The sequence below is a fragment of the Caretta caretta genome, chromosome 3 (genome assembly GCF_965140235.1).
Source record: "Caretta caretta isolate rCarCar2 chromosome 3, rCarCar1.hap1, whole genome shotgun sequence".
Classification (NCBI taxonomy): Eukaryota; Metazoa; Chordata; order Testudines; family Cheloniidae; genus Caretta; species Caretta caretta.
In genome coordinates this window covers 208,104,936-208,128,557 of record NC_134208.1, presented here as the reverse complement: position 1 = coordinate 208,128,557, position 23,622 = coordinate 208,104,936, and the positions used below count along the sequence as shown (strand labels likewise).

Below are 23,622 nucleotides of genomic sequence, written 5' to 3'. Positions count from 1 at the left end.
TTTTGTTTGCTTGGTTTTGAATATTGTTGAGTTTTGGCCTTTCCCCCCATCCCCCTGAATGTTTTTCATGAATTGTTGTTATTCAGCATGTTCTAATTTGGGGGGCAGGGCGGTGTACACTTCCTTCCAAGCACATAGTTCTGGCTGTTAAACAATATTAAGACAGAATTGACCAGTGATCTACTCTGATCTAGTTCAGCATCGAGACAGATTTAGGCCCTCTCTCTATAAAATTATATAGGAATCCATGCATTAAATTTCAGCATAGAGTGAATTTTTATACCCGAGTTATCAGTCCTTTAAAATAGGAAGTTAAAATGGAAAGCTACAGAACGAGAGAAACCAAATATAATACCAGTCCTGCAATTGCTGCAGTCGTAAAACATTATAAATGAGTTCACTGTTTCTGCCACTAAGTGTATTTTGCATGATTCTCCACTCCTCTGCAAAGCATCCATCAGAGGGCTATCATGTGCCCAGTTCACAAATTACTGAAATGATTACATATAACTCTACAGAAGACTGACAAATGTCCTTAATGTGATGCACAGCGTTAATCTTTCACAAACACTGTGTCAGACTAGTGAGATGTTCATCCTATCTTACATATGCAAAAGTGTACACTTATGGGGTATGTAAGGCATTTTTATTTTTACAACATATCTTTTTAATGCCGAAAAATAACAGCCACTATTAATTTTCACTTTAAATGCAATCTGAATATCATTGCAGACAAAGCATACAAAGATCACCTACAGACATGGTTAGGTACACAGGTCATAAGACGTGCCAGTTAAAGATTACCACTTTATTCTTACATTTGGGTCGGACTGACATCGCTTTTTGACATTTAATCATTTTAGCAAATAACCATGCCATTAAACAAAGGCAAACGCACATATATACCACAACACACAAACTTATCAAAACTTAAAATTTGTACAATTTACTTTGACAAACAGAAACAGGCTTGTTCTCTAGTAAGTGAACCAAACAAATTTGTCCAAAAGAACCTCTCTGGCCACACAATTTACCTTGTTCCGAAAAAAAATTACAGATGTTCTTAATAAAAAGGCACATTTGGCAGCTACTAAAACTGGCATGCATCTGGCACAGGACTTCCTCCCCCCCCCCCCCCTTCAACCTTTCAGTCATCTGGTGCATGACATCATGTTTGTTTGTTACGGAGTCAAATGCAACCTTATCCTTTGTTCACTTGATTTTGCAGCAATTGGCTACTTAATGCACGATTTTTCATTAAAGGCAAAAGAGAAATTTGCTCACAGTTGACAGAAAAATGCACTTTAAGGTGTTGGTTTTTGTTTTGTTTTTTAAATGGAAAATAAGGCATGAAATTTACAAACCAAGTTACAGGGTGCTTTTGGCTTTGTAAGTGTATTGGGCCATATGTTTCTTTCCTTAACTAATAGCGCTAAGATGACTGCAGCACACATATCAAACACCATTGAAATGACCGTTCAACGGGTGACATAGGGTGTGCAAAGAGAAAGATCTAAGAAGCTGCCATTTTTCTTTCTGCTTTAAAAATGCATTTTTCAGCAAGACCCTCCCTGTTCGCTGACACCAGTATGAATTTTGAGAGGGAAACCAAAGCGTGACTTTTACATACCACAGGCCAAGTACACTGATCCCAGCAACTCAGTATTAAGGAACATTGTTATGAAAACAGACATTGATGAATGAGGGGGAGTTTTCCTGGTGGAGTCTCAATGAACGACTGCTACGAACATGGAAGGCTGCATACGAGATGTGCTATGCTAGGATAAGACAACACCACGAGCAGAAAGAACTGGCATTTCTATTGCCAGGCATTAGCTCTGCTACAGGAACTGTGGCAGAGCCGGTTCATTTGAATAGCCGTAGTGGTACAAAAGAAACACTTCCCTGCATACAGGAAAATAGAACATCTTTCAAAAGAACACAAAGGGCCTGATCCACAGCCTGCTAAAGACAATGGAAAGACTCCCACTAATTTCAGTAAATTTTGGATAGGGTCCCAATTGAGTGATACTGGAGTTTACAGGTAAGAAAAGCCTGATTTAAGATTCTGTCTGCATAAAAGCAACAAACGATACAACAGAAATTATGATAAACAAAAGCGCGAGAGTGTAAAGGCATAATCTGATTTGTGTTGGGGGCACAAACCTCTCTCATTTCTTTTTTTAAAAAACGATGGTTAAGCAAGAATTTAGAAACAATTGCAAGAGAGAACACACAAAGTGGTTTCTAGTTTATGGGAGCATTCTCAATGATTTCATGGTATTGATTCTGAAGCAAGGACAAAATTCTCTCCAAACAGACACTGCAAAATCATGCCTGGGTTGTTGAGTGCCATGACGACAGTAATTCCTTGCCTAACAACCACGTGTTAAATAATTTTTCCTTGCACTTTATTTCAAGTTAAACTTATAATGAAGTTTTTGGCATCTGAAAAGCTAACATTTACAAACTACGCATGTAGAACTTTTCTTTTTAACATCCAGTTTTCACTTTTGGGGAAAAGAAGAAAAAGCTTGAATTTCTCTTTATCCTACACTGCCGCACTACACTCTAAATCAGACAGACTTTACGGAGAGATTTTAAACATTGCTCAAATATTGCACTTTCATGTCTCATTAATGGACTTAATTTCTCCTATGCCCCCGCCCCATGCAAGCACCCAATAGCTGAAAACCAATACTCCGCAACAGTACAGTTCTGACTTGTGAGCAGTGTCAGACTTTAAATCTGGGGTCGGCAGTAAGACAGAAATCCATTTAGCTAGTTGTTGGCTTAAGATTTTTCATTATTCCATGCTATTATTCAAGATCATTTTATCAACAATCTGGCAATATGAACAATAAAAATGATGCCATTTTCCCTGCCAGTATTCAGGGATATTTGCTCTAACCCCCATAATCAGTAACCAATGCAAACTTGTCCAAATGTGAAATTCTTCCATTTTATAAAAAAAAAGTTATTTCTTGAAAATACAAATAAAATTGACAAGTTCTGAGAGAGGCCAGTGGCTCAGCAGTTGTGTTCAACGGTCTCCTCCTAGACACAGAGATCTGATTTCTGGTACTGGGTTTTCACACTTTGTGGTTCAGGCAGCACATTGGAGGTGTGCCGTACGCTGGTAAATAGCGGATGATTGAGCAGGTGTTGCTGAGCTCCGAAGGAATTTAATCTAGGTTTTTATATGATCCTCATCACCAGAGAGTCTAATCAACTTCTACAGATTTTTATCCTCAACCCCACTGTAAAGTAGGGAGGTATTAGCAGTATTTTGCAAATGGGGAACTGAGGCACAGAGAATATTAAATGACTTGCCTTAGTGCACACAGAAAGGCTGGGGCTGGGCCAGGAACCGAACACAGGTCCGCACCACACCACTGTAGTGCCCTATCCACTAGGCCATTCTACCTATCTAGCCTGCCTTGGTGATGACAGGGACCATGGTTTTGGGTGTAGAGGACAAGCGATGTGGGTTCTGAACATCTGACTAACATTGGAGAGCTCCCTGGCTTTCTCCTGGAAAGTCAGCAACTTCTAAGACATTGCACCAAGGGTATTCATTACTCTTGGTTAGATTTGAAGAACTGGGAACTTCACTTACATTTCTTGTAGGATAGGATTATATAAAGTACATATGTAAGAATGTCCTCCTCTGAAGCCAAGTTTATAAATCTTAGTTATAAAGGAAAAAGGTACATTTTTTGGTGGGGGAGGGGTCAGGAAAACATGTTTCAAAATAGAAATGTTAAAGATATACACAAAGATACAACTGACAAATTCTCAACGTTTGGCTATGACAAAATATGCTGCTTAATGCTGATGAAATCAAAACGCTTTCTGAAATGTAAAGACCAAACTGTAGTATCATGGTGCATATTCCACTACTCTAATGGCATTGTAGAAAGTTACTAAAATAATAGATTTCCATCATGATTCACTCTATGAAAACTGTCTCTAAGGATATGGTGTTCTGGGTTGCTGAAATGTATTTTGATTTTATCCAACAGGAAACATGATATAATTTTACTATGACCCATGAGTCTTAATAAAGATGAGATACTGCACACTTCACAAACATTATGGTAGAGGAGATTAATAAAGCTTCTTTTCTTCAATAACTGGCATGCATTACTGTCACAGTATTGGTTAGAATCAGAAGAGTAGTACACAGGTTTATGGATAATCCATGTCATGATATTTATGCAGATAAATGTTCTGTCATGTACATTTCTGACATAGTAAAGAGCTACTGTAAAGACTAATAGTTTTTAAGACAGTTTGAAATTCTATAACAAACTACATACATGTCTTGGAAATTTAAAAACATGTACAGTAATTCACTTTGAGAATAACCCAGCTTTGTCATTCTAACTACACTTTGTTTCACATGCCAAAACCTGATTTCTCTTTAGACTGTTCTTTATTACTAAAATACATATACTGAATTATGAAAAAATGTGTACCACAATATGTGCTTTTATCCCCTTATCAGTGTTTTTAACTGAAAAACTGAATTGTACATTTGTCCATGTAATAATTTAACGTATGTCAGCCAAACAAATGTGTATCTTTATTTCAATTAAATTAAAAACAATATGCAAGCATATTTATGCAACATTCACTATATACACATGATTTATGCAAACGCAAGGCAATTCTACGTATGCTGATTAATCTATGGTTAGTAAAACATGACAATAACTATGGAAGATGGCCAGTGAGTGCCCCTTTTCACAAGTGACTGTTTTCATGGCATGATTAAAGAAGAATAGTTACAAGCCATGAAATGGATTATCAGTAAACCTTTACAAGAATGTGATATAACCTAGCACAGATTAACAGTCTTTCTAAATGTAGTAGAATATTTCAGACAATAGTGCTGTTTTTTTAAATTTTGTTGTCATTTTAATGACATAAGACTTTAATCTGCTCTGTTTAAAGAAAGCATTAATTACCCATTATGCTTCCTGGCAATAGTTTCTTTTTCAACTGGCACCATAATATTTAATAAAATAATAATAAAGTACCTCTTTGGTGAAGCCTAGGTACCCATACTATTCACTGTAACAATTTGTAAACAGGACCGCAATACAGTGCTATGCCTTAGTTCTAACATGGTTAGGTACCACAGATCTTCCTCACAGTCCTTTTCATGATTTTAGGAGAGTATTTTAAAGCAGGGAGTAAAGTAAAAAGGAAATTAAGAAGGATATAAAGTTCCCTGTTTTGAGATTTTTAAAAAAGTGCATAATGTTTTCATTCTAATAACTGTGTTACTGTATAGAACTGATGGATACAAGACTATATTTTCCATTCCCGTACTGGACATTAGAGATCATTACACAAAACACGGTCTCCGCTTATTGGCCAGAAAAGTCCCTTGAGTCAGTTTTCTGGTACAATCAGTTGTCCAATTTCTTTAGAACAGCATCCTGCATACTACAATAGGAACAGCGAGTTTATCAGTTGATCACGTCTGCTTCTGCAATTCAGTTTCTGTACACTGCATTCCCAACCTAGCATAGTTTTTAATGCGTGGAGTATGCATCCAAACTCCTTGGCGCCAGCAGGTTCAGTGCATCCATTGCCAGCAACAGACGTAGTGCCAAGAAAATGCAACTCCCAGCACAAAGTACAATTCAGGAGGAGTGGGCGTTCTCCAACAAGGGTGGTCCGTCTCGGTGCATCGATGGATGGGTGTGCTCCCGTTTGTAAGTTTTTGGAGGAAGCTTTGGGATATGTTGAGAAGTGCTTTGTCGTGGAGGCACAGGTGGCCCCTCAACAGAATGGAGGTCCACGTCCTGCGGTATCAAAGGAGGGGAGGGCAGATGCCTCCGTGCTACATGTGGAGAAGGCGTTTGAGGGGGTGGGGGAGTAAATGGGGAGGGACTGTTTGGGAAAAAGGTATTGCCAAGTTCACTTTTTCTACCTAAGGGCGGTGGCTGGAGGTGTAGTGGTGAACTAGAGAAAACATCAGGAGTTCGCACAGGTTCTCGTGGTGGTAATACAGGAGGGCTTTCAGGAGGATCAGATATGGAGGTCCGGTCTGGCACGGAGTATCTTGGCGAATAGACTTTTGATGTTGGTTGTCGAGGAGGAATTGCTGGTGGACTGTCCAGATGCGCAGAAGTAATCTGAAGTATACAAACATTTAATTCAAGGGTTATCATCTGTATTATGATAGCCCCAATGCCTCAATCAGGATCAGGGCCCTGGTTGTGCTACATGTTATATGAATATGTTCAAAGACTCAATCCCTGCCTGAACACACTTAATGTCCAATTAAAGACAAGACACAGCCAACAAGTGTTAAACAATCGGAGGGGCAGGGGAGAGAGGACCCAGGCTGAGAGAGAATGACGATACAGGGCAGTGGGGGACAGGGGAGGAAGTACTGGAGGCCGCAGGAGGCATAGTGGTCTTGTGCTGCAGAGTTTCTAAGCTGATACCAGCTCAGCTGGGGCACCTCTTGTAGCAAGAGACCCAGGAATGAGTAAAATCCAAAGGGATTTACCCTCTGGAGAATGTGAGGGAAGAGAGAGGCAGATACTGTTTAATAGGAAAGGGAATGAATGATGTTCTGTCCTGAAGAAAGAATAAAGGGTGGCATCTTCAAAATTACCTACGTGACTCAGAAGCATGAGTTCCACCGAAAGCCAATGGAACTATAGCATACCGTACGCCATTGCCAGCTAAGGGCATTATAGAATACTGTATGACAAAATCAGAAAGGCTAAGGCACAAAATAAGTTACATCTTGCAAGGGACATAAAAGGCAATGAGAAGAGGTTCTTTAAATACATCAGGAGCAAAAGAAAGGAAAGCATAAGTCCTCTATTTAGCGGGAGAGGAGAACTAATAACCGATGGTATCAAGAAAGTGGAAGCGTTTTATGCTTATTTTACTTCAGGCGTCACTAAAAGGGTTAATGATGACCAGATACTCAACACAATTAATACTGACAACAAGAGGGAAGGAATGCAAGTCAAAAGAGGGAAAGAACGGGTTAGGTAACCTCCTAGGGAATCTGTTCCCTGGCAGTTAGGAAGTTTTTCCTAATGTCCAACCTTAAACCTCCTTTGCTGCAATTTAAGCCCGTTGCTGCTTGTCCTATCCCCAGAGGTTAAGGAGAACCATTTATCACCCTCCTCGTTGTCACAATCTTTTATGTACTTGAAGACTTATCATTTCCCTCCCCTTTCTCCTCTCCAGACAAAACAAGCCCAATTTTTTCAGTCTTTCTTCATAGGTCAGGTTTTCTAGACCTTTGATCATTTTTGTTGATCTTCTCTGGACTTTCTCCATTTTGTCCACCTCTTTCCTGAAGTGTGGTGCCCAGAACTGGACACAATACTCCAGCTGAGGCCTTGTCAGTGCCGAATAAAGAGGAAGAATTACTTCTTATGTTTTGCTTACAATACTCCTGCGAACACATCCCACAATGAGGTTAGGATTTTTTGCAACAGTGTTACACAGTTGACCCATATTTAGTTTGTGATCCACTATAACACCCAGATCCTTTTCTGCAGTACTCCTTCCTAGGCAGTTATTTCCCATTTTGTATTTGTCCAACTGATTATTCCTTCCTAAGTGGAGTACTTTGCATTCGTCCATACTGAATTTCATCCTGAATGCCCACACATTTCTCACCTTTGAAGGCGATGATTCTGCTGGCGCAGACTCTGGTCGTCTCCGTGGAGGAACAGGAGGAGGACCAGAAGTTTCATCAGAGATTTTGGTAAAGCTTATGGATGACACAGATGCAGATCCTGATGGATATTTAAAAACAAAAACCTTCAACATGATGTACTTTATCTGCCCTTTATTTGTTCTGACTGCTTTTAATGACTACTTAATTAGCAACAATTTGCTTTTACTGAAATACGAATGCAAGGGAGATAATTCAGCACATCATCATCATGTCTTTGGCTTGCTCATAAAAGAACAGCTGTAAAGTATGGAGATACTTTAGTTTTACACAAGGAAGCTACCTAAGAAATATATAGTCTTCTAGTTCTGGCTCCAGAACAACTTGCATTGCTATGTTATGGTCCTCTCTCTGGCTCTCTGTCAACTTCTCCTTCCTCTAAACTCTCACTACCAAAAAATATAGGTGATGGCTGGTGGTGCTGGTGTAACTCCAGCATTGTAAGGGTAGATGTGACCCTGCAACCTATGGGGCATCTCAGTGATGCAGAAACATCTTATTTTATGGGAGGCAGTGTGACTCAGTGGACAGGACAGCCCAGCAGACAGGGCACTGGAATGGAACTCAGGAGATCTGGGTTCTATTCCCAGCTCTGAAATTGGCCAGCTGAATGGCTTTTGCCGTGGACAAGTCACTTCACCTTCCTGTGCTCCTGTTATATTAATCTGAAAATGGGGCTGGTGATATTTCTCCCCTTTGTAAAGTATTCTGAGGTATACTGATGAAAACTGCTCTAAAACTAGGTAATAATAATAATAAATAATATGTGCACTACAGAATGACTAGCCCTCTTTGCCTGGAATGAGCAGGGCGAGAGGGAACTGATGTATTTGTGTGTCTAGGAATAACTGATGGATTTGGTGGAGCATGGAATTGTGTGAAAATATTATTCAATTTCATGCAAACTTTATGTTTTTTAACTCTACATTTTTCTTGAGAACATTTAGGCAGGTCTGGCATCATAATACTTCTAAGCTCTTATCGAGTGCAGTGGTTCTCAACCTTTCTGGACTACTGTACCTGTTTCAGGAGTCTGATTTGTCTTGCGTACCAAGTTTCACCTCCACTTAAAAACTACTTGCTTACAAAATCACATAAAAATACAAATACATCACAGCAAACTATTACTGAAAAACTGTTTACTTTTTCATTCTGTCTGTATGAAATTTTAGTTTGTACTGACTTCGCTAGTGCTTTTTACGTAGCCTGCTGTAAAACTAGGCAAATATCTAGATGAATTGATGTATCCCCTGGAAGACTCCTGTGTACCCTCAGCGGTATGCATACTTCTGGTTGAGAACCACTGATCTAGTGCTTTTCATCAGCAGATCTCAAAGTGCTTTACCATGAAGGTCAGTATCATTATACCCATTTTGCATAGAGGGAAACTGAGGCACAGGGAGGAGAAGTGACTTGTCCAAGGTCACCCCAGCAAATCAGTGGCCAAGCTGGGACCAGAAGTTAGGTCTCCCAAGTCCCAGTCCAGTGCTCCATCCACTACACCACACTGCCTCCCTATGAATTAGGCAGCAGAGGTAAATTAATTTTTATCCTCATTGTCCAATAACAGATTACCAGTCAGCCTGCATCCCAATTGCAAAACCCTGATGCTGAATTCACCACAAACTTTCCGTCTGGGCCGTAATTTTTTAAAGTGGAAGTTTAGATTCTGGAGCACAATTCTGCATCAAGGAGTGGTTTGGCAGCAAATTCCATTGCTGCAGAATCATGAAATACGTGGTGCCCTAGATGCGTCCCTTTCCACATTCTGCTCTTGCAGAATATGGAAGAGAACACGGAATGACTTATGAGCAAGATTCCTAACCTATCCAATCTCTCACTTAAAAATAAACTTAAAGATAACAACAGGTTTCACAGTAGCCGCCATGTTAGTCTGTATTCGCAAAAAGAAAAGGAGCACTTGTGGCACCTTAGAGACTAACCAATTCATTTGACCATAAGCTTTCATGAGCTACAGCTCACTTCATCGGATGCATGCAGTGGAAAATACCTGCATGCATCCGATGAAATGAGCTGTAGCTCACGAAAGCTTATGCTCAAATAAATTTGTTAGTCTCTAAGGTGCCACAAGTACTCCTTTTCTTTTTTTAAAAGATAATAGTAATCTAAGTAAAAATGCATTGAGACTGTCTGCCATTATGCAAGGAGGCAAAAACATCTGCAGATATAGCAAATTTGAAGGACCAAAATGATCAGTTTAGATCATAAAATAGGACAAACATTTGTGACAGTCCTAATTATTTAAATGCATTCCTAGCTTTAGCACCTACTTGAATGAAAAGGACTTGAAGGATCTGAATCAAAGACGCTGCAGACATCTGTAGTACTGGAAGTAGCAGAGGCAGGGGGTGGTGTTAATGGTGTTCGTGGAGAATTTGGGGCAGATGTTGTACTTTCTGACTCACTCTCAGGGATGCGACTGTAACTAATTTTTCTTGGCTCCTGTTGCAGCGGTGTAGGGTGTCTCATGGTACCAGGCCTTGGGTTCGACGGACGAACACCCGGAGATTTGAGGGAATAGTTGTATTTTTTGGGCTGCGGTGATACCAAATATCAATATTGTGCAGTTAAAAACCTTGCAGTGAATTGAAAGTATACATTTTAAAAATCAAATTACCTTCATCTCCATCACAAAATCAGTTCAATGCAGCTTCATCATTATTCATATAAATTCTAAAACAATTTCTGCTGCATTATGGGAAACATTTTTGAAGTTATTAAGAAAAAAATTAAATCTGAATACTAACAAATCTTGGTGGAGGCTTGGAATTTCGCGGCTCTATTTCTAATGACTTGTTGAACAGATAATCTGTGAATTCCTTCTCCATGCTATTTCCCATTGGATTCAAATTTTCAAAAAACCTCTGAAACACAGGAAGTTTAGGAAGATTACATCGTATAAGTTACTATCATGGGGCAAATTCTACATACTTTATTATACAAGTAGTCCCAATGGTTTCAAAAATGCTATGTAAGTACTATTCAGCAAAGGTGAATTACATAAAATTGCATTAGGTGAATTACATGAACTTTTAAAAAAAAATCATTCAAAATATCAAATGTAAGTGACATTACTCATTTCACAATTTTCGTTACTCTGACAAACTAGGGACAAGATCTTGCAAACTGCCAACACACAGAAATCCACTGACTTGGGAGGACATGAGTAAAACCCATGCGTCTTTATAGACTATCAGGGTTGGAAGGGACCTCAGGAGGTCATCTAGTCCAACCCCCTGCTCAAAGCAGGACCAATCCCCAATTTTTGCCCCCAGATCCCTAACTGGCCCCCTCAAGGATTGAACTCACAACCCTGGGTTTAGCAGGCCAATGCTCAAACCACTGAGCTATCCCTCCCCCGTCACCTCACCTCTCCTTAGGACTTGACTTAAAACACCGTATTTCCTCATTTTAGTGATGTATGTAAGAAACGACTTACAAACAGGGTTGAAAGTGCCAATTTACATTAAAGACATTTTTCTTTTTAGGATTTGTAGTAACTTCAATGTAGAAAGGAGAAGTCCTATTTGAATACAGCAGGAGAGAAAACTACCTAAATTCTGCTTCCGTCATGATAGCAACATGCAGGGTTCTCATTCATGGATCGTGGAAAATGACACAGCTCTGCTGACCTTTGCCAAGAAAAAATTTTCTGGCCAAGGTACTGGGAGTCAGTGGCTCATGACAGTCCGCAGATGAGGAGCCTCATGTACTGCTTGCTATTACTGGCGTCTTCTAGTGTGAAAAAAACCTATGATCTAAGGACATCCTGCACTGTGTCACACTGGTAACTTGAGATCCAGGAGCAAACAGCCTGCTCTACAGATTCCTTTGATTTTCTCTGTTAAAATTATTTCTGAAATAATCACCACAAAGAAGCTCTCAATATTTTGGCATACAAAAATGCAACTTACTCGGATATCAGGTTCTATTCGTAAGCAGTATGGCTGGTTTTGGTACTGCTGGATCTCCCCTGTTATTTCAGCTACTTTCCTTCTCTTGCTGAAGTTTATAAGTTCTTTTCCATGTCGCTTTAGAAATTCAGGGTTGCCTTCTTCTGTTTTCAAGATGTTAGTCAAATAAATTCCTAAAATAGTGAAGAGAAGAAAAACATTCAGATACTACAGTACAAAACTATGAGGAAATAAACAATATAGCTGGAATATGAAGCCCTTTTAAAGAATTAAACTTGTGTATTTTAATTACGCAGGCCTGATCTATACTAGAAAATTAGGTTGGAATAAGTACATCGCACAGGGGTGTGAAAAATCCAAACCCTTGAGCGGCATAGCTAAGATGACTAAGTCCCTATGTAGCCATCACTAGGTCAATGGACGAATTCATCCGTTAACCTAGCTACTACCTCTCGGGCAAGTGGATTACTTATGCTGAACGGAGAATCCCTCCTGTTGGTGTAGGTAGTATCTACAATGAAGTGCTACAGGGGCACACCTGTACCACAGTAGATTTAAGTGCAGTCTTAAAACAAAATTTTCCCTATCACAATCAATGACAGAGTTGTCTGCTCTACAAATAACGGCAATACCTTAACCCTTTCCTTGAAAACTGCCTGTTTGCATGAGACTCTCAAGATCAATCTATTTATTTACCTACCACTTATAAAGCACACACCACAGGGAAATCTAATTATGTTTGAAATTACATTGCCTCACAAAATTCAATGAGCTGACAGAAGTGGAGTGTGCTGTTTCCTTCCTTTCACTAGCATTGCCTTATTCGTTCTCAGTTCAGCTCCAGCCAGTTACTGATCTGAGCCAAGCCCTGGATAACGGAGATGAAGCTTTCTATGCCTGATGTGAAAGCGATGTGGAGCTAGCCACTGTTGCGTATTGCTGGCAGTTTAGTTCATGCTGTGTCAATCTCCTCTAATGGCTTCATGGAGATATTGAACAACAAGAGGATTAAAGAGAGAATGGAACTCTACAGATGAGGGCACTGGACCTGCGGGGTCCATCATGAGTCCTCGGATGCATGGCTTTTGTAAATGGAAAATTTACATTTACATGCTTCACCAACCTATTCAAATTCTTTGAGGGGGTCAAAAAACATGTGGACAAGGATGATCCAGCTGATACAGTGGACTTGGACTTTCAGAAAGCCTCTCACACAGTCCATCATTAAAGATCTCTTAAGCGGAGTACGCAGCCATGGGATAAGAGAGACGGTCCTCTCATGCATCAGTAGCTGGGTACAAGATGAGTAAGAAAGGGTAAGAATAAATAGTTAAGTGTTCATTGGGGAGAGAAGCAAATAGCAGGGTCCCCTCCAGGATCTGTAGTGAGACCAGTGCTGTTCAACATATTCATAACTGATATGAAAAAAGGGGTAAATCGTGAGGTGGCAAAGTTTGCAAACAATATAAAATTGCTCAAGATAGTTAAGTACAAATCAGACTGCGAAGAGTTACAAAAGAATCTCACAAAAGTGAGTGACTGGGCAACAAAATGGCAGATGAAATTCAATGTTGATGAATGCAAAGTAATGCACATTGGAAAATATAATCCCAACTACACATACAAAATGATGGGGTCTAAATTAGCTGTTATCTCTCAAGAAAGACCTTTGAGTCATCCTGGATAGTTCTATGAACACATCTGTTCAATGTGCAGTGGCAATCAAAAAAGCAAACAGAATGTTAGGAACCCTTAGGCAAGGGATACATAAGGAGACAAAAAAAATATGATAATGCTGCTATATAAATCCATGGTAGGCCCCTGCTTCCAGTTCTGGTTGCTCCATCTCAAAGATACATTAGAATTGGAAAAAGTACAGAGAAGGGCAACAACAACGATCAGGGGTATGGAACAGCTTTCGTGTAAGGAGAGATCAAAAAGACTGGGACTGTTCATCTGAGAAAAGAGACAACTAAGGGAGGAATATGATACAGGTCTGTGAAATCATGTATTGTGTGGAGAAAGCGAATAAGGAAATGTTATTGACCCCCTCACATAACACAAACCAGGGGTCAAACAATGAAATTGATATGCAGCAGGTATAAAACAAACAGAAGGAAGTACTTCTTCACACAATGCACAGTCAACCTGTGGAACTCACTGCCAGGGGATCTTGTGAAGGCCAAAAGTATAACTGGGTTCAAAAAGAATTAAGTTCCTGGAGGATAGGTCCATCAATATCTATTAGCCAAGATGGTCAGAAATTCTTTTCTCTGCATATTCAGTCATACTGCACATTTGTGTGGCTCTTTCACATACCAGTAGGGGAGAGAAAATGTGTTACAGTCAGAGACAGCTGAAACTAAGTTTAACTTCTTTTAAAAAACTGATTAGACCTAAAGCTCAGCGTTCCTTTAAAATATAAAAGGAGTACTTGTGGCACCTTAGAGACTAACCAATTTATTTGAACATAAGCTTTCGTGAGCTACAGCTCACTTCATTGGATGCATCCGATGAAGTGAGCTGTAGCTCACGAAAGCTTATGCTCAAATAAATTGGTTAGTCTCTAAGGTGCCACAAGTACTCCTTTTCTGTTTGCGAATACAGACTAACAGGGCTGTTACTCTGAAACCTTTAAAATATACTTCTCACTTCTGCTTGTATTTCTGTCGCGTCCTTGGCAAACATTAACTGACATTTCTTTTATACTGCTCATCCCGAATCAAAACTACTTACCAAAGAAAGGCACACATGGAGGATTAATGGACCTGAGTTTTGCCAAATATTTCTTATAGTGATCCTCACTCAATTCATGAGCTTCTTCTAAAATCTTTTTCTGTCGACTTGGAATTTGCTGAAAAGATACACAGATAGGTTAGTTTGGAGGGCACTGTGGTCCAGTACCCCATCCACAAGACCAGGACTGACAGCTGCCATTGCCTAGTTGTGTGACCCTGGGGAAGTCACAGGCTCAGATTTTTAAAGGCATTTATGTGTTGTTGTAAAACAGCCTAAATCAGTTTGGTGTTGCAACGCTCAGCACAGCAACATCTCAATACCCTTAAAATTCTGGGCCTTAACCGCTTTGAGCCTCAGTTTCTGAAAAATGGGATACTAATACTTTGAGATCTAGAGACGAAAAGAGCTATATGGGTATAAGAATCAGGACATTGAACCTCCAACCCAGGTCAGCTAGGGCTCTTCACAAAAGCCTGACTTTCATACATACCCCTCAGCCCCTGACCATAATCTTAATTATAATTATAGTAGCTAAGTAAATTATTGATGCGGGCAGCCTTGATTTCCTGTCAATCATAATATTGGTAGTATACCTCTAAAACCTTTAAATCCTGCAAATACCTATGGAAAATTCAGTTACGCACTCCCATGTCAGTGTAGGTCAAGCAGCCCAATTAACTGGGTATGGATCCTATGCTGAAGTGTATGGAGGGAACCTGCTAGAAGATGCAGAATTTTTTCCTGCTTCCTGCAGCTGGTGTGTTCCACCTCTTTCCCCAGACACCCACTACTCTGATCAATCTGCCTATGCCTTTCTGATAAACCACCTTTTATTTTCAATCTTGCCAGTTACTGGTTTCAGGGAGTGGGGTCTGGTGATCTGCCATGTCTTTCTGCCTTACTTACCATTGTATTCACTTTGGGGACCCCTGGAATGACAGGTAACCACCTCTGACATTACACAGAAATTTATAACTATATTTTACACTCTCATTCAATCTTCCATGGTGATTTTACTTCCCTTGAGGAAGCCAGGGACGCTGCACACTTATATTCGTGGTGCAGTCTGCATATTGTTGAAGTATTCGCTTTTCCTGCTTTATGCACAGGTAAGTAGTCCTTGCCAATGGCTCAGCTGATCCCCGACATCAAATGACCTACACGGAGGACTAAATCCTCAGATGATGCAAACAACTGAAGTCATAATTGGAGGAGTTCAGAGGACTAGGTACAGCACTACAAATATACCTATGCACACATGTGCAGTACATCTGGGGATTCACCATCATTGGGTTTTTTCCTCACCAACAACTCAAAAGTGATTGAAGGAATTTTAGTAAACATTTCCAGAAACATTCATCTTTGGTCAGAAATTCAGCCCAAAAGGCAAAAAAGTTGTAGAAAGCTGTAAGCATCTGAAAATAAGGAGTTATAATAGTGATCGTTTTGCAACCTTTAACTGTAGTATTTGCTCTGACCCTGTAATAAAACAGCATTTTTTAGAAAGTCTAACAAGGAGCTTTAACAAATATTTCCTACATCCCATTTCTTTTCCTTCAGTTTTGAGTCTTGGTACATCGATTCTTCCATATTTTTCATTAACTGTTTCCCCTTATTCGTAAAATTTCTGTATTGAATATTTTTAAAAAAATTTTAGTTGAAATGTTTTTCCTTCATCTTCCCTTCAAGACACGAAAGCTCACGAAAGCTTATGCTCAAATAAATTTGTTAGTCTCTAAGGTGCCACAAGTCCTCCTTTTCTTTTTGTTCTTCCTCAGTTTCTTTCAGGTTTTTAACTCCCATCCATCTCTCTGCTTTAGTCCTTCACTCTAGTTTTCTGCTTTATTCTCCTCAGCCCCTTTTAGTCTCTGCTCTGTCTTGTGATTGGCAGTGGCTGAGTCCAGATAGCGTGAACATTAAGTACAAAAGCAAAGGCTCCTTCAAAGTGCAAGAGCCCGTTACCACCCTTAATGCGCTATTGAAAGGAGAAGCATTTATAGTAACAGAATGTAACTTAACTATAACACAATTTCTAGATTGAAAACTGAAAACATTATAACCTACCTCAAATGTGTGATCCAGTCTATACACAGGTGAAGAGTTCATAGCACTGACAACTTCAAGAACACCATTGAAGTTATTCAGCTCCTGAAAAACTTGCAGGATCTCAATTATCCGACTCACTACAATTACTCTTTCCTCTAGGTTTTCTGTTTCTACGATGCATCTAAGTACACAAACAGAATGCTAATTTTGTAGAAATAAAACAGAGCCAGAACTCTGCCAAGCAACAAAGATTTAGCTATAGCACAAAGTGTACCGTTCTGAAATGTTTCAATAGATCCAAAAAGGCCCACCAAACAACAGGAGGGAGATTTAGAACAAGTTAGGTCCCATTTCTCAGGTTAAAAAGCTGGGAATATTAGAAGTAGTCTTCGAAGGATTAGATTTTTATCAATAAAAGCTGATAAATGTTGATTTCAACATCCACACAAACCAACACAAAAATATTTCCATTGATGATAATAAAAGTTTATAGACAGGCAAAGCAAGAAAAATGCTGCTTGAGAACTTACAGTTTCATTTAAGGATATTTACTTTGTGTATTTTGACATGTGATGTTGACAATTTGTGTTTTAACAGTTATAAAGCTTTAACTATCTGAAACCCAACATCTATGATCATTAAATTATTGTTTGACACCCTTGCATATTTTTCCACAATTGTGAAAGTTTACATAGATAAAAATGGAAAAAAAATTGCTTAAAACCGATAATTTTGTGCAACTGTGAACACTTATCGTTTTTTAAATCAAAACCAGTGCTTAAAAAACATTTTCTGTCGAAATTATAATAAAAATTAAAATCAAATTCTGCCAAGCCTACTTACAAGTAGTTGTTCTCAGAGACAAACTGAAACATTTAGCCATTGCTCAAGTAGAGGATTCGCCAAGGCAAAATTTCTCCAAAGGTTACCTCTCAGGAAGCATCTGAATGAACTACATATATCCACTAACATTCCAAAGTAGAGATTTAAAAAATGAACAAAGAACACCCTTACTTTTCAAACCACAAAGTGAGATTAGTGGTGTGCCGTATCATTTTGAGAAGGTTGGGAGAATTAATTTCTTTATCTTCCTTGGTCCACACACTTCCAACTAGTTCTGATGGCTGCACAGCTCTAAAAGAAATTATAAAAAAAATAAAAATAAAGCACAATAATATAAAACTTTTTAAAAAGACTACCATTATTCCAAAAAAAGTCTTAATTATCAGTGAATTTTAATTTAGTGAAGGACCATTGCTTGAAAAAAATACTTAGCTTATCGTGAACTACCATGATCTCAAAATCAAAATACTCACTGAATGAAGAAAATGATTGGTATTCCTTTGCTTCTGTTTGCTCTTTGCATCACGGTATCAATTAACAAATATTTAAACACACACATTAATAGTAAAAAGAACAGGAGTACTTGTGGCACCTTAGAGACTAACCAATTTATTAGAGCATAAGCTTTTGTGGGCTACAGCCCACTTCATCGGCTGCATAGAATGGAACATATAGCAAGATATTTTTATATATATATATACACACACACACACACGTGTGTATATACACACACACACACACACACAGATAAGTTGGAAGTTACCATACAAACTGTGAGAGGCTAATTAGTTAAGATGAGCTATTATCAGCAGGAGAAAAAATCTTTTGTAGTGATAATCAAGATGGCTCATTTAGACAGTTGAAGATGTCAACTGTCTAAATGGGTCATAGAATCATAGAATATCAGGGTTGGAAGGGACTTCAGGAGGTCATCTAGTCCAACCCCCTGCTCAAAGCAGGACCAATCCCCCATAGTTGCCCCAGATCCCTAAATGGCCCCCTCAAGGATTGAACTCACAACCCTGGGTTTAGCAGGCCAATGCTCAAACCACTGAGCTATCCCTCCCCCCATCTTGATTATCACTACAAAGGTTTTTTTTCCTCCTGCTGATAATAGCTCATCTTAACTAATTAGCCTCTCACAGTTTGTATGGTAACCTCCAACTTTTCTGTGTGTATATCTATCTCTCTCTATCTTATTATATGTTCCATTCTATGCATCCGACGAAGTGGGCTGTAGCCCACGAAAGCTTATGCTCTAATAAATTGGTTAGTCTCTAAGGTGCCACAAGTTCTCCTGTTCTTTTTGCGGATACAGACTAACACGGCTGCTACTCTGAAACCTGACATTAATAGTAACTGCCTTTCATCTAAAACAGGGGTCTCAAACTCAAATGACCACGAGGGCCACATGAGGACTGGTACATTGGCCCGAGGGCCGCACCACTGACCACTCCTACCCCCCGCTGCCCCGCCCCCACTCCACCCCTTCCGTGAGGCCCTGCCCCTGCCTGGCCTCTTCCCACCCCTTCCCTGAAATCCCCACCACAACTCCATTCCCTACCTGCCTCCAGGGGGTGCAGGAGGTATGCAGGGTGCGTCAGGGAGCTCAGGGCAGGGGGTTAGGGTGCAGGAGGGGGTTGGGGTGCAGGAAGGGGCTCAGGGCAGGGGGTTCGGCTGCAGGAGGGGTTCGGGGGCAGGTCCGGTCTGGAGTGCACTGGGGGAAGGGCAGGCTCCCTGCCTGCCTGCCCTGCCCCCGCGCTGCTCCGGGAAGCAGCCGGGACCTGGGAGGGTGGGCCACAGGGGTCTGTGTGTTGCCCTGGCCTCTCCTCCAGGTACCTCCCCCGAAGCTCCCATTGGCCCCCTCCCCCATGTCCTGGCCGCTTCCTGGAGCGGTGCGGGGGCACGGCAGGCAGACACGGAGAGAGGGAGTCTGCCCTGCCCCTGGTGCACACCGGGCCAGAGCCGCTCTAGGTAAATGCTTGGGGGGTGGGAGGGGCCCCCCGTGGGGAGCTGGCGGGCCACAGAAAATAATGTTGCGCGCCACGTGTTTGAGACCCCTGCTCTAAATGAAGTATGAGGTCTAAACCTCATTGACACCCCTCTCACAAACTGCTGTTGGATTCTCTGTGGTTCATAATACGCTTTACAAACTAGGATATGAAGGGAAATGGTTTAACTGGTTCTCAAAGATTTGCCCATTGTGGAAATATCAAAGTATCAGGAGCTATTCTCCTCTACTATAGTGAAATTAATAGTATGCATTAATTATAGGTGCTTAGATACCTTGATGTCCATGATATAAACATACAAATATTTTCACTTTGTGGTGCACCTTTAAACTCCTTTGCAGCGTAATTAATGACCTAACACACAACATATGTCAAGGGGGCATGCCAATAGTGGGGATCTGTACAGAAGGCCTGCAGAAGTAATTTTGGGACTATTTTGGGTTTGTGCAATAATGTGGTATAGTACTTTCAGTTTTTCAATGGAGGACAAATACCTGTAAAGATCTGACTCGAGTAAAGTGAGCTGTCGAGCAATTTCTATTGGGTGCAAAGTGAGCAAGTCAAAAGTTTCTGGCTGTCCTGGCTTGCTTATATGCCACTCAATTGCAGGAGGTGAACTTTCAAAAGTAATATTGTGGCTTGGCCCAATGGCTTGTGCCTGCTTTTTCCGGTAGATTATCTTTGTGATTGATTCGACCCATTTCTTCATAGCTTTACCTGGAATAAAGAGACATTGTTAACATTTATTTAATGCTTTTAATTCTATGTTTCTTCGAAGAGGCAAATGTCATTTTTTAAATCTCCACGTTACAAACATTATACCTCAGTACTCTGAGGTAAGTAAGCATTCTCCCAAATTTAAAGAAGGGCAAACAAGCACAGCAGGGTTTCACTCACACAAAGCCAAGCAGCAGCAAAGCTAGAAATAGTAGCAGGAGCCCAGTGATCCTGGTAGTAGCACGTATGTAATTCCTTCTGAATTAATGGGAGTTTCACACAGGGAACTGAAGGGAAAACTGATCCCCAGAAAAAACAGTTACTAACCTTTTCTGTAACTGTTGTTCTTTGAGATGTGTTGACCATGTCCATTCCACTTCAGGTGTGTGCATGGCCAGTGTGCTAGCATTGACGATCCTTCCATTAGCGGTACCTGTGGGGCAGAGCCACCCTCAACCTGTCTATGTGGGCATACGTACATTTTGTCTTTGTAAAAGACTGTATAAGGTGGGTCAGACACCAAGGCTTGCCATTTTCCTACTCTCTGTGGAGAGAATTGTCACCACAAAGTTCACTTTCGTTAAAAGATGAAGTAACGAGCAGGTAGCCAACTGATCAAAGGGAAGACCCATAAGACTTAATAACACCAGATTTAAGTCCCAAGGAGGGATGGGATACTCCACTTGGAGAAATAAATGGTCCAGATCCTTTAAGAACCTGAGTGACACTGGTTTGGAGAATGCAGCGCGACCTGCAATTGGAGGGTGGGAAGTGGAGATAGCTGCTAGGTGAACTCCGATGGAAAGACCTTGATGTTTCAGCTGTAACAAATAGTCCAGGATATGCTGTATAGGAGCCAGAGTGCAGAAACCCTTTCCTGCTGAGACCACAAGAAGAACTGCTTTCACTTCAACAGGTAAGTGTACCTAGTAGGTGGTTTCCTGCTATTCAAAAGAATGTTTTGTACATTCCTTGGACGGACCTCCTGAGGTACTTTCCACAGAATATCCCGGCTGTAAGATGAAGAGTCACTGGTTAGGATGAAGGAGGTGACTGTAGTTCTGAGAGATCAGGTCTGATTCTGGAGGTTATGTCAGCGGAGCCCAAGTTGAGAGGCTCAGCAGAGTGGAGAGGCATTATTGGCAAGGCCCCACTGGTGTTATGAGGATTGTACGAGCATGATCCTGCTTGATTTTTAATAATACTCTGGGGAGGAGCAGAACTGGAGGGTAAGCATACATAAGTCTGTCCTTCAGGGTAACAGAAAAGCATCTGTCAGGGATGCTGGATTGTGACCCACTCTTAAAAACAAAACAAAACAAAAAAACTGCTGACACTTTCAGATGTGACGAGTTGTAAACAGGTCTACATGGGGAACCTCTATGCTTGAAAAATTACTCTTACTGTATCTGGCTGGAGATACTACTCATGGAGACTGGTGAAAGACCTGCTCAAGCAATCTGATAAAGTATTCTGAATACCCAGAAGGAGTTTGGGGTGAAGTGTATTGGTGTTACAAAACTACCAAAGCTGTACTGCCTCTTAGCACAGGAGATTCGATCTGGCCCCTCCTAGTCTGTTCACAGAGATCATTGCTGCTGTATTGTCCATAAGAACTAGGAAATTTCTTCTTTTCTGTGGGGAAGGAAAGCGTGACAAGCCAAGTGGAGAGCTCTCAACAACCTCACATTTATGTGGAAAGCTACCTATCTCCTGGCCAGACCAGAGACTCCCCAGGTGGGTTTCCCAACCTAGGGAAGAAGTCTCTGTAACCGGAGTCAATGCTGATTGTAGAGGAACAAAAGGAACTCTCATATGTACATTGGCAGTGTACACTCACCAGTTCAGAGCGTTTAAGACCTCCTCTCAGTCCTACTGGCTGTAGATGGCAATGAAGGTGTTTGCCACAACACCTTTGTGGGTTCTACAATATCCTCATTTATGGAGAGAGCCACTCAGGAGGCCCCTGCTGACCCCAAAATGTCCAATCTGTGCATGCTTATCTGAACCACTTCTACCTGTAATTCCAGGGAGGAAGCAACCCTCTTCAACAGAGGTGGAGCCTCCCTTCACAATTCCACTGGGCCAGTTTGTTCTTGTTCGGTACCAAACATGGTACCGGACCTGACCTTTCATGCCTCCTTCAGTGAACTATTACAACCACTGCTTGAGGATCTGGAGGGAGGTGGGTGCAGAGAGGATCTAGTGCTGGGAGGGAATCCCCCCGGGTTTCAATATGGCCAATGGTAGGGCACAGGACCTCAGCTTCTTCCCAACCACAGCTCCATGCCCACCGACCAATGCAGAATGTCAGCTGCATATCAAGGATGAAAGAGCGACTATTCAGGTGATAAACCCGAGTCGCCTTATCAGGGAGGAGCAGTATCTCTCAGTGCCAAGAAGCAATGGTAACACTCAGAAGATGCTACCAAAGAAAGCATGCTAGGCTTGGCCCTTGACAGCACCTGCAAGCAGATGCAGGATGATCTGAAGGTGCCCAACAGCTGAGCTCTACCTGCAGGTGGGTCAGAATGAATGTTCACTGGTGCCAGACAAGAAGTCTCCTAAACCGCTGGTGAAGCTGGAACTGACAGAGGCAGGAGATTGCGTGCCGCATCTTATGCCTCCGGCATTGAGAGGTTCCCTTGACGCTGCTGCACTGAAGAGGTCGGCACCCCTGGCTGTGATGGTGCTCCAGCAGTGGTCAGTCTCAACAGCACCTGTACCGGAGTAAACGACCCTGCCTAACGTGCTATTTGCACCAGAGAGTGTCTCCTCATCAAGGGCATTCTTTCCTGTTTCCCAGCCTGCTTGTTGGTTGACAGTGGTGGGGACCTCAATCTCTTAGAGGGTGGATCCTTCAACTCACCCTACCATTGTTTCTTCCTTAGCACCAGGAAAGAAGATGGGTGCTGAGACTCTACAATGTCCAGAGAAGCACGCCTAACAGAAGTAAAGGCGCTTGGTGCCCAATCTGGGCAAGAAAGCTCTGAAGGTGGACACAGTGCCATCTCCATGAGACAGTTACATAGTCTCACCTTTCTTTCACTTTTAGTTTGCGGATTAAAGTCCCTGCAGATTTGGCATCTGTCCCGGACATTAGTCTCCCCGAGGCACTTCAGATGCCTGTAAAGCAGGTCACTTATTGGCATCAACTCGTAGCATTTGGTGCAAGGCTTGAAGCCTGGAGACCGAGTGATGCCATGGTACTGGGCGTCAGCCCCCAGACAAGTGGAAACCAAAATATACACCAAGAACAATACTAAATAAATTAAACATATCTAAACTAACTATAAAACTACTAGATGAATACCAGCTACAGATACTAGAAAAACAAATTCCCAGCAAGGGAAAAAAACCACTTGCAAGAGCAAGCTACCATGCTCTGTCTACCGTCATGAGTGGTAAGAAGGAACAGAGGGGAGGTTGGGGGCAGCTCTGCCCTTCGTAACATTGCACAGCAGTGTAGGGTAGAAAAGGGCATATGTCCTGTGCCAACAGGTATCACTAAGGGAAAAATCTAGTGCACTGGGTGTGCACACACCTCAAGTGGAATGGACACATGCAATCACTCAAACTCCTGCATTCCAGTCTTATGCTCTGT

General features: G+C 41.2%; 1 protein-coding gene across 1 annotated transcript in view; it reads right to left on the bottom strand.

The window, feature by feature from the left end:
• Nucleotides 1-624: 624 nt before the first annotated feature.
• The window catches only part of SOS1 (SOS Ras/Rac guanine nucleotide exchange factor 1), a 92,014-nt gene continuing 69,016 nt past the window's right edge, over nt 625-23,622 (bottom strand). Inside the window, exons 14-22 of the mRNA XM_048842401.2 lie at nt 19,796-20,018; nt 17,461-17,580; nt 16,465-16,627; nt 14,398-14,515; nt 11,662-11,834; nt 10,495-10,611; nt 10,018-10,282; nt 7,669-7,787; nt 625-6,152 (exon numbers count right to left, since the gene is read on the bottom strand). Of these exons, the coding sequence (XP_048698358.2) occupies nt 5,658-6,152; nt 7,669-7,787; nt 10,018-10,282; nt 10,495-10,611; nt 11,662-11,834; nt 14,398-14,515; nt 16,465-16,627; nt 17,461-17,580; nt 19,796-20,018 (1,793 nt within the window). The 3' untranslated portion in view covers nt 625-5,657. The remainder of the gene's footprint in view (nt 6,153-7,668; nt 7,788-10,017; nt 10,283-10,494; nt 10,612-11,661; nt 11,835-14,397; nt 14,516-16,464; nt 16,628-17,460; nt 17,581-19,795; nt 20,019-23,622) is intronic.